At 42.3% G+C, this 16,534-nt stretch overlaps 2 protein-coding genes across 3 annotated transcripts in view; both read right to left on the bottom strand.

The window, feature by feature from the left end:
• The window catches only part of LOC120048392 (myotubularin-related protein 11-like), a 33,792-nt gene extending 31,324 nt beyond the window's left edge, over window positions 1-2,468 (bottom strand). Inside the window, exon 1 of the mRNA XM_038994325.1 lies at window positions 2,011-2,468. Coding sequence (XP_038850253.1) covers window positions 2,011-2,067 — 57 coding nt within the window. The 5' untranslated portion in view covers window positions 2,068-2,468. The remainder of the gene's footprint in view (window positions 1-2,010) is intronic.
• A 1,774-nt stretch (window positions 2,469-4,242) lies between these two features.
• LOC120048391 (OTU domain-containing protein 7B-like) overlaps window positions 4,243-16,534 on the bottom strand; it is a 31,172-nt gene continuing 18,880 nt past the window's right edge. For both annotated transcript variants that reach the window (XM_038994323.1, XM_038994324.1), the window contains exons 4-12: window positions 16,185-16,412; window positions 15,892-15,993; window positions 15,341-15,468; window positions 15,134-15,240; window positions 14,790-14,917; window positions 14,515-14,664; window positions 13,553-13,667; window positions 10,314-10,392; window positions 4,243-9,427 (exon numbers count right to left, since the gene is read on the bottom strand). In XM_038994323.1, the coding sequence (XP_038850251.1) occupies window positions 7,946-9,427; window positions 10,314-10,392; window positions 13,553-13,667; window positions 14,515-14,664; window positions 14,790-14,917; window positions 15,134-15,240; window positions 15,341-15,468; window positions 15,892-15,993; window positions 16,185-16,412 (2,519 nt within the window). In that variant the 3' untranslated portion in view covers window positions 4,243-7,945. The remainder of the gene's footprint in view (window positions 9,428-10,313; window positions 10,393-13,552; window positions 13,668-14,514; window positions 14,665-14,789; window positions 14,918-15,133; window positions 15,241-15,340; window positions 15,469-15,891; window positions 15,994-16,184; window positions 16,413-16,534) is intronic.

The raw sequence follows: 16,534 nt of genomic DNA, 5'->3' as shown, positions 1-16,534 counted from the left end.
TGACTGACTGCTTCCAGATTCTAGCTAGCTGAGGAGCCAGCATTTGAAAAACTCAAGGGAGGGGAAAGACAGTGAGAGAAAACAACAAGCCTGGACTGTAATTATGAACAGAAACATGCAAACCTCCTTATAACCCAACCAGTCTGCATGTGATGTGAAATGGATGGCAGGACTTTGCTTAACCTTATGCCATTTCCCAATGGTAACTAATTTGGTATTACTGTACATAGCCTACATACACAAGAGTTACAACACTTATTCCACAAATGAATTTGGTTCAGTATTGGGACCAACTGTAGCCTACTTCTTAAATACAAAATGTGCACGACAAAGGTTTCAGATCCATAGACAACTCATTCCTCATTTCCATTCAGTGCATTTCTAAACCTCAACACTTTAGTGGTAGTGAAACCAGAGTGTGTAGGTGTATAATATTCAGGACATCACCATATGTTTATCTGCAGCCACATTGCAAACGTTTATTTTCAAGGTGGCTAAAAGAAACTGCTATTTCTGTTAGGCACTTATATCCAAGAACTCCTGCTCCTCAGGCCGTCGTTGCCATGGCAACAGTCAGATGTTGCGCTAATCACCCCCACTCCACATTTGAGCAGCAATGCCTGAGGGTGGAGTTGAGGCATCTGTTATCGTTTCCCCCTGCGGCTTCTCAGAATAACCATGGAGGTTGAGCTAAGCAGCACAGAGCGCACGAGCGCGCGAGCACACCAGCATAAAATTCAAATGAAATATCTAGGCTATGATCATCACTATAATACATCAGTCTACCAATTTTCACCAAGGTTCTTCGATTTAGATTGGTTTGAATTGTATTGGGCTTATAGACATGTCCCTCGCCCCGAATGTGTTCACACAGACACAGTCTTCCATGCAATGATGTCCAAATCTCTTGTATCTCTGTAAATCTGCATGGCTTCTGCCTTTACAAAATACTTTCCCCAAAGACGGGCGTGACATACTGTAAGTAAAAGGTTGATCCCTTTGTGGTGGTATAACAGACGTGAAGGCATCAACAGTGTAAACCTGTGCAGACAGACCCATCCAGAGCTACACCACAATGTGTTCTGTGCAACAACAAAACTCAAGGCCACAACACATGAAGGATCTCAGAAATAAACCTGAATGTGAAGAAACCACAGGTCTCTCTGAGGTTCAAAATAAATAAATATATATAGGCCTTTGGTGATAACGTGTGATGGTAGCAGCTTCCTGGATGATTGCTTCCTGTCCGCCCAAGTTAAGAATCAAGAGGTGCTGCTGAAGGAGGAGTTCGGAGTTATTTAAGAAAACAGGCATCACTACGCATAATGATCCAAGGTCTTGAATATGTAGGCTAATCCCACTTGTCGTATTCAATTCATATTCCCACATTTCATTCTTCTCATATAATACTGTACAGTATGCAACTGTACACTGTCTGTAGGGTTTAAGTTTGTTTAGTCCATCAGCTCAAAATATTTTTCTCTAAATCCGTATTAACCATATGGGCATTCATAGCACATGCCATCATTTGGTATGGATAATAATAGAATCCAAACAGACAAAATTAATCAGTGCACATGTGCTGCCTGTCTCTTTACCATACAGAAATCTAGTGCATAAAACAAAGAATGCTACGATGGACAGCTTCTTTTGGATGCTGTATAAAAGGAAAACAACCCCCTTAGTCCCAGACAGTAAGAATACAATGCCTTCAGTCTTCTGTCTGTGGAATGTAGGTTATCAAACCATTAAACTGTTTCCACAAGTAATACATACGTCTTACAATGTTTCATAGAATTCGAGACATTGTCAAATTAGTTGGACACATTGTAACTAACCATTCTGAACACAGCAAGATATCTAGGTGGAATCTACATCCGTTTATATAGTCCACCAACGATGGAACAAAGTTATTATTCTCATTGGTAGCTAAAGTTGACCCACGGCAAGCTACCTTCCAGAACACGAAAAAATCAAACAGAATATTAAAACATTGAGTCGAAAGCCTACCTTTATATCTGGAACCATCTGTCTCACTTTGAACGTGGTTTTGGATCCCGTTAACATTTTGACGTCCAATACTCAACTCTCTCGGAGCGAAATATAGAAAGTAGACCTTAGTTAATTTACGTGTTTTTCGATAGCGAGAAGAAAAAGGGCCTTTAATCGCTCCATGTCTGTATCAGCAAAACGTAAGAAACGGTCCACTTTCTTCGAATGTCAGCGATACCCTGCATCACCGGTTTCGAGAACAGAGGTGGTCTCTGTGAATTAGAAAACTAATTTCGTTTCTTTCACGGTTATCATTGCCGAAATAATCCATGCATGTAGGCTACTGTGTAGAGCACGCCCCACATAAATCAGCCTGTCAGGAATATTTGCCTATAGTTGTTAGTCACTGGAATGTGGAAGAAATGTTTACCGCTGCTTGTATCCATTTCTTTCCATTTGTTGATTCCCTCGCCATAGTTAAAATGACACACCAGTGAAAAAAGCAAGTGCAGTACAGCCTCTTAAAGGGCCAGCAGTGTAAAAAGCATCTAATAGGATCCCAATTTTTCACCAGTAGTTTGTACTTCAATAATGATCCTGCAAATTAAGCCACCTTATTCAGGTAATCAAGGTCTTGGTTAGTTGAATGAAGTGTCACAGCACTGGGACTAAAGCAGTTCAGTTCTTCAGGACTATGAAGAACGCTGTGCTATGACATTTTGAATTTAGGAAAGGTGAGACAGACAGTATGTAGAGCTTTTGAAGTAGGCCTAGTTTTATGGAAATGGAGACGGTTCAAATGGGCCATTTAATAAATTGTTGAATGCAGGCCTATACACAGATACACATATTTCTAAATACAAATGTTTTGCCTCCAATGCTACATTAGTCATTTGTAATTGACAAACTGATTCACTGAAATTAGAAGTATCGAAACAGCCTGAGGTACAGAAATAAAAATGTGATAGTGTAGTCCCGTCGTTAACTTCAATATAGATACTTAACATCAACAGCCCTATAACATTTTACAGGATCATACATGCTTATAAAATAGTTGTAAATCATTATACCCATGTTACTAATGTAGAATGAATTGGATGCTGCATTTGTAGTATTCTGTAAAAGGGCATTGTCACTAAGTATTCAACTTCTCGCCTACCTTGAGAATTTCAAACGAGAATGGAAGCAACGATGTAAACAAGAAATTCCCATGAGGATGACTAGGCTTAAAGAGCACAGAAGCAATATAAAAAATACTATTTCAAAATCTAAATAAATTACCCGTAGTAAACTACCTACACAAGATTACAAACCCTAAAAAAGGCACCCATTTGTAGGCGTTAGTCTTAACACAGGCCAGTGATGGATATGAGTGATACAGTACCTGCAGTTGATCCTTTGGTAAATGATGAGCGTCTGAGGTACGGCTGCACTGTCATCTGAACTGACAAATGTAGAAAGGTAGTACTGCAGTAATGCAGACAAATGCTATTGGAAGAATATTCCAGCGGGATTGTACTGAAGAAATTCCTTTCGATGAGCAAATAGAAATTCTAAAATGGATAAAAGTACAGTCTGTCCCTCCTAACAGACAGGTGGGGAGACCGTGTCCTTGTGAACGAGCTATAAATCCAAACCTCGTTCTACCACATGGGACCCTATTCAATATTACATAAGGGTCTCCAATTTCTCTAATACATAGAACAGCTTTCAGACACTGTCAGCTGCATCTGGGTGAAAGTTACTTCTAATGTGTAATGCTGTAACAAGTTGTTTCTAAAACGTAAAAACAGCTTTTGCTGTTTAATCAACCAAGCGAGAGAGAGACTTGAGTGTTTCAACACAATTGATAATTGGACAATATAATACAATAGTTTTGAACATTTATATCTACTGGCTGGCATCAGATGTAGATGAATCGATGTACACATTGATTCTAACAATGTAAATCGCAGTTAACCCAGAACTAAAATCTGGTGTCATTTGGTCGATAAATGTACTGGACTACGGTACCATTTATGTTTAAGTAGTCTGGCCACGAGAGATTTGATATCAATAGTGTCACAATTACATCATCCTTAGATCAAGATAATACCAATTCTCACCTTTCATCCAACATTGTACATCCAATGAGTACATTGAAAAACAGACAATCCCTTTTCAATAGATCTCTGGAATACCTACCATACATTTGTAACCCCCCAAAAACAGTCAGAAACGGAGTAAAACATTTGGATTGCCACCATGTTGTTGAAATACAAATGAGAATTTATTCAAACAGTGCAAAAAAAATAAAAATAAGATGTTCTTTCCATCCAGATTGCACTGTCACAGCCTCTCCTCTCCAAACATGAAAGGAGAGAGAGAAAAAAAGAAAAGAAAAAAAAAAACAGGTCAAAAAACCAAGACAGCCCAAATCAGCTCAAAATAATTCACAAATTTGGTTAAATGGATAGTCATTTACATGCAACAGTTCCAGTCCCATGCAACTACAGTATCCCATGTTCATGTTGCTGATGACAATTTTGTCCCATAGAAATGAGAGAAAATTAACAATATAAAAATAATGGGTCAGTTACTTTGTAAAACAAATTCAAAGCCATCTTATTCCTAGAGGGATTGCAGCAAGAGCATAGGTTGAAAACACCAACAATCAAGTATTGAATCATTACCGTAATGTGTTAGCATTGCATGGATTGGTGGTGAAAAATAATGCACACGTAAAATTCAAATAAAAACAAACAAATAAAAGCCAGTCTGCTTGACACATAACATACTAAAAGTTCCTCAACTAAACATTCCAAAAGAAAACTTCTGGAGAAAAAAAGAAAATCGTACTATAAATATATATTCTCAAATCATATCGTCAGGTCAGCAATGAGGAAACTAGTTTGCTAATGAGAAACCTTTGAGTTCAGGAGGCTCTTTTGTGATCAACCTTGACAGCCAAACTGTCCATTCTGGTGAATACTGACTCCTCCATAAACCCAGGCTATTACAAGCTTATATTCCACTCATTTTAGCATCCGTCAATATAGATTATCTTTAAAAACATTGTAAAACTTTGGGTTTACAAAAATAACTTCCAACATATACAACCTCGCTGTCACTTGTTTTTTTATACAAAAATGTTTGCAGTCTATAAGTCAAATGTTCAAGATGTTGTCTGTAAGCCATCCAATTCGTTAAAAAAAATTGAGTTGATGTAAGCTAATATTATTACATTGAGAGGAGAAAGCACACACACACACACATTTCTTAGTTATCCATCATCTTTCCATTAAAGATGACCTCTTGTTTGTGCCTTATGAGCTGCAATTTTTTTGTTGCAAAAATGTTTCATACAGCGTAAGCACACACACAGAGAGAGAAATATTGTTTTGGATATAGCATAATGGTATTGTGGGGAATGGTTGGTTCCAATTCAAGATGCACATGCCACCTCGAAGTCATGGAGCATCCCTTGAAGGGTGACTATTTTGAGCCGCATGTTTGAACTACATCTCAAAAGACAAACATTACTTAAAGTCCCTCATACCCTTGGCAAATTGTATTTTTGGAAATAAACTCAAATCTTAGTACCCTTGAAAATTGTTCTCTTTTGTATTTTTGGTTAAGTAGGGCATGGAAACTTCCAGGAACATTGAACACAAATACAAGAGCGCCATCCATTGGGCAAGGCAGTGAATTGCATACAGATATTCTCACACCATTGTGCTTCAAGTGAAAAGACTGAACTGCTGTTTATCAAGTCAGGAAGATTGGTCTTCCTCATGAGTCTACATGGCTCATTGGTAATAACACGGCTTGGATGAGAAAGTGTTAATACATTGGTGATGAGAAAAACAATCAATTCCTAATCTGCAAATCATTGAGAGTAACATGAGACCAAGACGGTATCAAAAAAATGTGATATGTTCCAATCTCCAGAATTATTATTTATATATGTTTTTACATTTGATCTCTAAATTGCTTTGTTCTGAACTTCGAACAATGACTCCATGTCTGGATGCAAAATGAAAATAATTAAAACAGGGGCTTTACACTGAGTAGGGTACAAACATACCAGAAGAGAAACTGCAGCAAAAACGAGTAGTGTACACCTGATGCACATTTTGTAAAACATACAAACAAGACTGTAATGCCACAAGGACAAGAGACTGAAAAAGGCAACTAGGAAATAGAGTTAAACCACAACACTGGCACCAAAAAGCTGTACCCATGGTAACTGAATCCTTAGAGAAGGGGTTCTAGCCCATGCATCTGCCCTCCCGCAAGTAGAGGTGGCAGTGTCTACAGTTCTGACATGACCTAAGGACAACATAACAGTCAGATACCTTCAAAACGGTAACAAAATGTCTACGGACATTAGGAAAGTGCTTGAATTTGTGCAGAAAGAGGTTAAGCGACAGGGGTCAGTCACTTGTTTGGAATCAACACAATGCCCTCAATAGGACTTGAAGGGGAGTTGGGTTAAACAATCCAACTTGTTTTGAATCGTATCAATGGAGTGTCCATGTCAGGAATTTGAGGTTTGCCATAAGCAGGAATTCACGAAAAGTTACATGAATATTTAGACCAAAGTAACACAGCCCTATGGACGAGATTCCAGGAAATACCTGTTACCTTTCTCAGCCACAAGAGAAGCAGAGACTAATTGACAGTTACAATGTAAGTGGACAATGTTACAATGGACAGTGTCTTTTTCAAGCAAAATGTGAACGTTTATCAGTTTAGCATATACTGATTACCTTGAGGTCGAGCTGAAATTGCGAGGGGAGTTTGTGTTTTGAATGCCGGTTTAGTAGTGTTGGATGACCCGAAATGTACCAGCACATTATTGAAATGCCTCATTTTCATGGTGGATATAAAATGACAAAAACAAGTCAGGAACAGTAAGATTCTAGCAACCTTATTAAATACTGTATATTAGTCATTCGGAATATCTACCACAGTACTCTGCCATGTTTGTTCTATAATTGATACTGGGAGATATCTAAAAATGGTAGAAATGTTAAAATGTACTTGACTGACATCTGGACACAATATGGTTTGGACACAATGGTGAATTTAGATTGGATGGTTACTTTGCCATAAAAAGCATCTTAAGGGTGGATAGGGCTATCTGTTTGCCTGTTTATATTTGAGATTAACTTGTATAGAGGGGGTCTGTTGCATTCTGGAACGTTAGCAGCGCCATTGCAGCCCACAGAACAGCAACTACTGTAACATAATACTGTGGTTTCAATTTGCATTACAAGAGCAAGGACCAAAGCAAAAGAAACCCAACTACTCATCAGGAAAGAGCTCCAATCATTCCCAAGTCATACATGAGCACCCAGTAACAGTAATGCCCTAGGCTAGTCCGTCTGCATACATCTCTAACCCTCTGGTTGAATAGACTAACAAGACATCGAAGGGCTGATTCATATGTTAAAATACCACCAATTTACAGGGCCAAATATAGGTTGTCTCCACATATAGAGGAGTGATAATCAAGAAGTTTCAGGTTGTGCTTGCGCAGTGTTAGTTTGTGTGTGTAATGTGGATGTAAGAGTGCGTGTATCGCCTGCCGTATACATTCTCTCCACCAGGAGGAGACAGTTGCGAGGTGACAAGGGGACAAAGCGGAGGAGAGCCTGAAGTTCTCACTCTCTCTCTCACACACACACACACACACACACACACAGCCTGCATAAGAGCCACAGCAAATGTAAGAGAAGTGCACAGTCCTATTGTCTAACGCCCGCCGCAGCAGCCGCCAGCCACCTTCTCTCCAGTCACTGTACCGATCCTGTCCAGGACGCTCTCCACACACAGTGTTGCCTTTAGAGAAGGAAGTGATGCGATGAGAGAGCCAGGCTCTGTATCGTCCTATAGCAGGAAACCTCATCCATCAGTTTCCTTGTGGTTGGTGGCCACACAGCCAGTTCTGGTCAGTCCGTCCGTTCGTTCAGAACCTGTGGATGGCCGGCTCCGTTTCCCTCCTCTTCAGCTCCTCTCGGTAGCAGCAGGAGCAGTAGTTGCCCGTCTCGGGGTGTCCGTAGTAGTTGCAGCTGGGCGTCCGGCAGCGGCTGGACTGGAGGCTGGACAGGCCTCCGGCGCTGCCCAGGGAGTAGTGCCTGACCGGGAGAGGCCCGCTGCGAGGAACATCCAGGCCGGAGCGCACGTCCCGGAATCCGTTAGTGTAGCCCCCGCCTACAGGCTCTGAGGTGGGGTAGTCTGGAGGGTCGTGCTCGGGGAGGTACGAGGGTGCGAAAGAAGAGGGGATGAGGCGAAAGGGGCTGAGGGGTACCGGTGCCTGTGGGGGGTGGTACTGGGGGTGAGGGGGGCCCTGCGCCATGGGGCAGTGGCGGGGGAGGGTGGCGTAGGAAGGCAGACCGGGATAAGACGAGGCTGGGGAGCCGCCTGCAAGCTGGCGCCGCGTCTCCATGTAGCCGTGCATGTGTGGGTGCTGAGTAAGCGGGACGGGGGCCGGGGAGGGCGGCTGATCCATGAAGGTTGGCCGGGGGATGGGCACCACGCCAGAGTAGAGCGAGGGGCTGAACGAAGACGACTTGAGGTGGTTGAATGTGGGCGGTGAGTTCTCAGCCGGCTCTTCTTTCGCTTCATAAGTGCGGTAGCCCACCTCTGTGCCCATTGTTGCCTCCTTTGGCTGCTGGATGCCGTTGGTGCTTCCTTTCCGCTCTGCCTCTCTCCGCTGCTGCTCCTGCTCTACCCGGAAGCGCTCCTCAGCGTCAGACAGGTAGCGCTGGATCATCTCCTCCTGGAAGGGCTGGCGGTTGCTGGTGGTGAGCAGGCCAGCAAAGATGAACTTCCTCTCTCCCTGCATGGCCGCCCGCAGGATGCCCAGGCTCGCCTTCACGTCGGCACTGTACTTATATGGGTAACACTCTCTGCTTCCGCCGCCCGTGCCATTCTGACGCTCGCTACCCGACGACGGCGAGCCCTTCCCAGAGTCCTCGGAGGCGTGGGCCGAAGGCGAGCTGTCCTTGCTGCCCTTCCGCCCCCTCAGCGAACTTTTCTTCTTCTCTGTGCCCTCCTGCTTGGCCCCGCCTCCTGCATTCTTCCCCGTCATCAGCCCGCCCACGTTCTTTTTCAGCTTGCTGCCCAGGCTCTTGCCGAAGCTGCCCAGCTTGTTTGCCACAGAGTCAGCCCTCTTCTTGTCTTTGTCTTTCTCCTTCTTGGTCTTCTCCTTTGCCCCCGTACCCGTCAACGTTGCCGAGCTGTTACTGGACGAGCTGGAGGAGGAGGAGCTGTTCTTGGTTGAAACACCTCCACCTGCACTGGCCGCCCCTGCTGTCGTCATTGCATCCCCGTTGCCGTTGGAGCTGCTGCTGACCGACTCCTTGTCGGATTCTCCTGAGTCGGGAGGGGTGCGGGCGTCCTCTCCTGCAGAGGCGGTGGGGGACTCGGGCTGAGCCAAAGGTGCCTGCTGAAAGAACGGATACACCGATGATGAATTATAGGGAAGAGAAATGTAATTTTTAAAAAGAAACAGGGAGCAGGTGTCAGTGACGCAGAGAGCAACAGAGAGATTAAGAGCAGGAGTGAGAGGTACAGATGACTCAGTTCAGAAAGCTTCTTTGCCATTTGTCTAAATTCTATTGGAAAATGTACGCTATAATTGGAGAGGGTGTGACCTACAATGAAGACGTCACTCTAGTTCACACAATGGACAGTTGTAAAAACGGTCCTCTCTGCCAAGCCCCATAACCGTGACAACCGAAGAGCTAAAGGTAACGCCAACATCCTCGTTTTTATTGGAAAGGCCTAGAAAACAGCGATCCTTCTATTGCTACTTCTCACTAGAGGTTAACGGTGAAATTGCCATGAGGTTGAGATCCTTTCTGACTCTCCGGCATTAGATTGGAACGCACGAAAAGGCCACTCAAACCATTTAGTGTGACGTCAATTTATGTGTGGTTTGTTTTCACATGGGATTTGTGAAGCAGAGGGGAAATGACTACCGACTAGATCAAAACGGAAAATTACAACCCACATAATAACAGAAACCCACACAGTTATGTAACACTGTAAATAGCTTATCTACATTTAATAGCTCTCAAATCTGTTTTCAATTTAATCATCCATTACAACATGCTAAAAACGTAACCAGGTAGGTAGCATATGATCTAAGCTTCACATTCAGATACTATTGGGGGGGGGGGGGGGTTCAGGTATGCTATTGTTACAAAATGATCTGCAACCAGGGCTGAACTCAAATGATCACTTAGTCTCCGATTGACATCAATGCATGACTGAGGGAAATGTGTTAAGAGTTAGAATTCTCCCTTAGTGAATGAAAACACAAAAGATACCTCACAGGGCAGGGGCAGCCAGGTGACAGTCATGTAGCTGTGTAGCAGCTGGAGCTTTGCCTCCAGGGACAGGGTCACACTGAGGGAGGAAGACAGACAGGTCAAAGTTCAAACGGAGGGTGAAATCGCCTCGTCATGACCCTAACAGTAACACCATGTTGGGTGAAACATTTAGAGAAAAGGTCTGCTTCCCAGAATATTACATGCATCATTTAGAGAAAGGAAAATAAGAACTAGGCTACATAAGTGATGTCTGGTAACATGCAGGTTATTCAAACTATGCTAATGGCGTGGCATCTGTTCAAGTCTTGAGCCCCAAACGGCTCAGCTGAAACTATGTAACCTTTCTTAATGCATAATTAATATACCGTGTCAGAAATGTAGCCAACATGAATGCATAATTGTGCAGAGCTGAAATACTAACGCCCCCATACAAATGTTTCTATAATCCATTTTCAGACAAACTTCAGAAAGTATTCATACCCTTTGACTTATTCCACATTTTGTTGTGTTTCAGCCTGAATTCAAAATGGATTAAATCTCACCCATTTACACACAATACCTCATAACGGTATACCACACATTTTTAGAAATGTTTTCTAATTTATTGAAAATGAAATACAGAAATAAGTATTCACACCCGGGTCAATACATGTTAGAATTACCCTTGGCAGCGATTACATCCATGAGTCTTTCTGGGTAGGTCTCTAAGAGCCTTGCACACCTGGATTGTACAATACTAGATTATTGTATTCTTCTAACTCTGTCAAATTGGTTGTTGATCATTGATAGACAGCCCTTTTCAAGTCTTGCCATATATATTCAAGCCTATTTAAGTCAAAACTGTAACCAGGCCACTCAGGAACATTCAATGTCATCTTGGTAAGTAACTCCAGTGTATATTTGGCCTTGTGTTTTAGGTTATTGTCCTGCTAAAAGGTGAATTTGTCTCCCAATGTCTGTTGGAAAGCAAACTGAAGCAGGTTTCACTCTAGGATTTTGCCTGTGCTTAGCTCGATTCCATTTATTTATATCCAAAAAACTCAATGGTCCTTGCCGATGACAAGCACACCCATAACAGTATGCAGCCACCACCATGCTTGAAAATATGAAGTGGTACTCAGTGATGTGTTGTGTTGGATTCGCCCCAAACATAGCGCTTCGAATTCAGGACAAAGTTAATTTCGTCGCAGTTTTACTTTAGTGCCTTACTGCAAACAGGATGCATGTTTTGGAATATTTTATTCTATATTTGTATTCTGTACAGGCATCCTTCTTTTCACTCCGCCATTTAGTATAGGGGAGTAGTGCTGAGAAATGTTATGAAATGTAATTATTATTATTTATTTTTTTAAATAACTAATTGACCAATGTTGGTTCAATTATTTGAAATCCATTTTTTATCCCCCTGTGAGCTCAACGCACACATTGCAGTTTCTCTAGAGATAAATCCGATCCAGCCTGAACTGAGCAATGTAGTAGTGAGCTGTAGTTTCCAGCTGACAAATATTTTGGTGTTTAAAATGTGGTAATTAACACACCTGTGTGTCCTGACACTATATAAACGAGTCACCCCGCAGTGTTTTGTCATTATACCCTGATGAAGACAGCTTGTCTGTTGAAATGTTGGATTTTAGGTTATTCAATTATTGCATTCCTAGAGTGTGGGGCTCTCCTTTAATTTTTCAAGTGTTCTATTCCGCTAGCCAGTACCTCGCCTAAATAGGTGTGAGTTTCTTTCGCCTCTAAATTGATTACAATGACCATAAACCATTGCACATCTACTTGTCGGTCTGTGTTTCTTTTACGCCTGCTACAGAAGAGACAAGAATGCTTGATCGTGAGGGGACATAGAAAGCAGCAGTTGCTTTGCTAGTCATCTATACCTGAAAATACAGTAAACAGCAGTCATAAAAGCATGCCTTATTTACTTTGAAGAACTAAAAATATATATTAAAAATAGGATTTTTGTCTGACAGTTTAGGCAGCAGCTCTACAGAGATGAAGACTTGGAATGAAATAAAGCCATAAAACAAATGTAATATACACAACTGAAATATTCTAAAGTAATGTGAATAAATTATGGTTAATAAATTATAAGCAGTAATGGACAGTCACTACCATCATGAGACTTTTTTTCATTGTTTTATTCTGTGTTACAGCATTCAACCCAAATAATCTAAACTGAAAAACGTGATTATTTTTTACTAATCAAACCAAAACGACCTCAAAAACACCAATCGCTCAGCACTATTGTGGAATTCTATCACTATTGTCCGAAGTTCTATCACAGCCATTAAACTTTAACTGTTTTAAAGTCACCATTGGCCTCATAGTGAAATCCCTGAGTGGTTTCCTTCTTCTCCGGCAACGGAGTTAGGAAGGCCGCGTGTATCTTAGTCACTGGGTGTATTGATACACCATCCGAAGTGTAATTAATAACGTCACCATGCTCAAAGGGGTATTCAATGTCTGCTTATTTTTTTAAATTTTTTAAAAATGTTTCTACCATTTGGTGCTTTTCTTTGCGAGGCATTGGAAAACCTCCCTGATCTTTGTGGTTGAGTCTGTGTTTGAAATTTACTGCTCGACTTAGAGACCTTTCAGATAATTGTATGTGTGGGGTACTGAGATGAGGTAGTCATTCAAAAATCATGTTAAACACTATTATTGCAACTTATGTGACTTTTGCACATTTTTACTCCTGGATTTATTTAGGCTTGCCATAACAAAGGGATTGAATACTTACTGGCTCAAGACATTTCAGCTTTTCATTTTTTATTAATTAGTAAAAATTTCTAAAAAAATAATTCCACTTTGACATTATGGGGTATTGTGTGTAGGCCAGAGACAAAACCTCAATTTAATCAATTTTAAATTCAGGCTGTAACTACAAAATGTGGGGGGAAAAAATCAAGGAGAGTGAATACTTTCTGAAGACACTGTATTAATTCCATTTAAGTTATTCTTGTACACCATTCCAGTTGAAACAGCAAATCTTAATCCAATGGAATAAATATCCAGCTATTTTTATTTCAGGCTATTTCTGTATTCCCCTTGTTCCAATCATAGAAGGCATTTAGTCCTAATCTCACTCTCACTGACAAGCATTTCTCTAATCTGGTGCAGGGGTCAATCCCTACCCACGGATACTAGGTCATATGAGGACATAGTGACTGTGTGTGTTTTTGGAGGGGGTAATACAGACCCAATTTGAAGTGTAATGATTCGGGTCATACCTTGCCAACATGACATTGTCTGTGTCATCCTTGCCCCATTCCCAGTCCTTCCCAGGGTCCACTGCAAAGTGTACAGGCAGCATTTTGTGTTCCGAGTCAGTGAGAGGGATCACAACTGTGGGGGAGAGGGAGCAAAAATGATCAAAGTAAAATTAAAGGCATTCTTTCATTCAGCAATTGTCATTCAACTGATGCAAAGTGCTAATTAAAGAGGGGCTGTAATGCCCAAATTCCCCTCGGTTTTCCTATGCCCCATTAAGAAAATGGAACTGAAAAGACAAGATTCGTGTCTTGGAGGCGTACTTTGATGTTGGTCATGGGGTGAGTTCATAAACACTGGCAATCTACTCCAATTAGTACTCTGGTTTGAGAGTCCCAGAATGAAGAATAATTAATGAATTTACAAATGACATACACCCAGTTGACATGTTTCTGTAAAAACTGGCTAAAAATGTTTTTATTGTTGCCAGTATGACAGTTAGTCACTAACTCTTCTAGATAAGAGAACAGTCTAACCAGCTCTTCTAGGGTGAGTAAAATGGTCAGAGGAAGGTGTTCTCTCATTTGTGTCTGGAAGTAGCTAGCAAGCTAGCCAACTTTAGCGTCAGTGTTTGACTGATGTGAGATCAGAATGCTACTCTTCAGTCGGAACGTCAAGTCAGTGTTATTTTACGAACAAACACTGTCAGTCAAGGGAATTACTTGAATTCAAAACCGAACCTTCAAATATTACAAAGGAATCAGAGATGTCACAGGTAGCCCTAATCTCAGACTTTTTTATTTTAGAAAAACATTGACGTCCAAAAATAATATTTTTTTTACACGTTAGTCAATTTTGGGACTATGATTGATGTGCAGTTCCTCTAATTTCCACTTTGGTGAGGTGTAGTCTATTCAAGTGGCCCACTTCACTATGAAACATGTTGGCGTGTTGTAGTAGGCTGATGGATGCGTAACATTACCTTGCTCTTTGGAGCCGCCCTTCTGCTCCATGGAGACGAGGGCAGAGAAGTGGGCCTGGTCGTACGCCAGTACTAAGGGCGAGCGATGGCACTTGGCAGCTGGCACCTCCAGGGGCAGATAGATCCCTCCGAATGGGATGGGGGCAAAAGCTGGTAAGGGAAGGAGAATATAATTTAGCATAAAAGATCACAATCCATTACAACACTAAAGTTCATAAAGCACAGCTTATGGATGTAAGGCAGCCAATTGGTAATATCAAAATGTGTCTTCCTACCCTCTCCTCCAGAGTCCCTGAGCATGGTGTCTGCCACCACTACTATGGGCCTCCTCAGGACATGGGCCAGGACGAACACGTGGAACTCCTCCAGACTCTCGTACACAGGCTCCTCTGATGACTCCGTCCTGCACATAGGAAACAAACGGGGTCAGATCAGGAAACACGCAGGAAGTGACATAGGTAGCCACTATCTAACATTTTCCTCTTACCATCTTAAGTCTTTGTTCCAAAACAGAGGCTCATGAAGGGCTGTAACTGCATGTGGTATGCCTCAAACTTAATATAATAGTATACATACTTAACATAAATAATGCGTGTGAGGTGTCCGAGACAGGTCTTACCCATTGCTGCCATTGGTGCTGTAGTGTATCCTAGGTTCACTGGAGGCCAGTTTTAGCAGCTCATTCCACTCCTTCTGCCACTCCTCCTCTGTGTACACCAGACCAGACTGTGGACACACACACTTCAATACACTGAAATGGAAGTTGGGACTGTAAACAATCCCTTGGACTAAGTTTCACATGGATCCATCCTAGTGAATTCCCCACCTCTTTATTCTGCATGGTCTGCTGCCACCTCCACCTGCGTCTCAGCGACTCCCTCTCCTGGCCGTGGTCCATCAGCGCATATAGAGACTTCCGCAGCATCAGGTCGCGGTCATGAAAGCCCCACATACCTGCAAGGCCATACAGGCACATAGTATACACAACACCATCCCAAAGAAAGGAAAAGCAGTGGTTACATCCAAACCTTACTCAAGGCAAAAGGCAAGTTGCTTGATGTGGGAGTTCTGTTCTTAATTAGCCTAAGCTGCCATTATGGGCCTTAGCTTCAGGAATATCACAAATAACGGCCCATTTCTAAGGATGGATTACAAGACATTTTGCATACAATGTTTACACCTCAATTGGGTCCTAATTAATTGCTCTGGGCTAAGCCTCTCCAGCAGGACACTGCCGCCCGCTTAGCTATAATGTGTACCACAATTATTCAAGGACTTACTTTCAGCTAACAATGAAGCTCTCATCATTGATTGACATAGCAGAGTATGACCTAACACGTTAGATTTGGATCTTGTTTGAAAGGCTATGACACTCACCCAATGACGCTGCATGCAACAGGCAGTTTCCGTCCCCACTCGTTGCCAATGGCAATAGACTCTGACAGTTAGGTCCCACCCGTGTCCACCAATTGAGTCGGCCTTAACGTAAACAGAACAGTCACTCGCGGTTTCACTCACACTAAAAACAATTCAGAAAGCACGTGTAGTACTGAGAAACTACGGTGTAGACGGTCATCTACACGACACAATTAACAAGATTGCCTCAGAAGTGAATAAAGTCATTTATTTGTAATTGGTGGCAGCAGTGGGACCCGTGCAGTTAAACTCACCGGCGTGCTCTAGGGCCACCATCATAGATTGCTCAATGAGGTCCCTCTCGATGAAGCCGCGGAAGTCGTCCCGGTACACAGTAAGGTCGGGCAGCTGGAATGTGCACAACGGAGTGTCCAGAAGGGGCTCACTACTACAGTTGCCAGTACTGGAGACGTGTGACCGTGCCAGGGACACGATGGTAGAGCTGGCATGGGAGATGCCTCTCGATAGACGCTTCTCTGTGGCTGCGGAGGGAGGTATCACAAAAAAAGAGAGGAGTTTAGGTTAATTGTGGGAAGGGGTGGGAAAGAGAAATTGGACACGGGGAAAGTATACAACGAAGGCTGACTTGAGAATTGACAAAAAG

The sequence above is a fragment of the Salvelinus namaycush genome, chromosome 5 (genome assembly GCF_016432855.1).
Source record: "Salvelinus namaycush isolate Seneca chromosome 5, SaNama_1.0, whole genome shotgun sequence".
NCBI lineage: Eukaryota > Metazoa > Chordata > Actinopteri > Salmoniformes > Salmonidae > Salvelinus > Salvelinus namaycush.
This window is presented reverse-complemented; position numbering and strand designations above follow the sequence as displayed.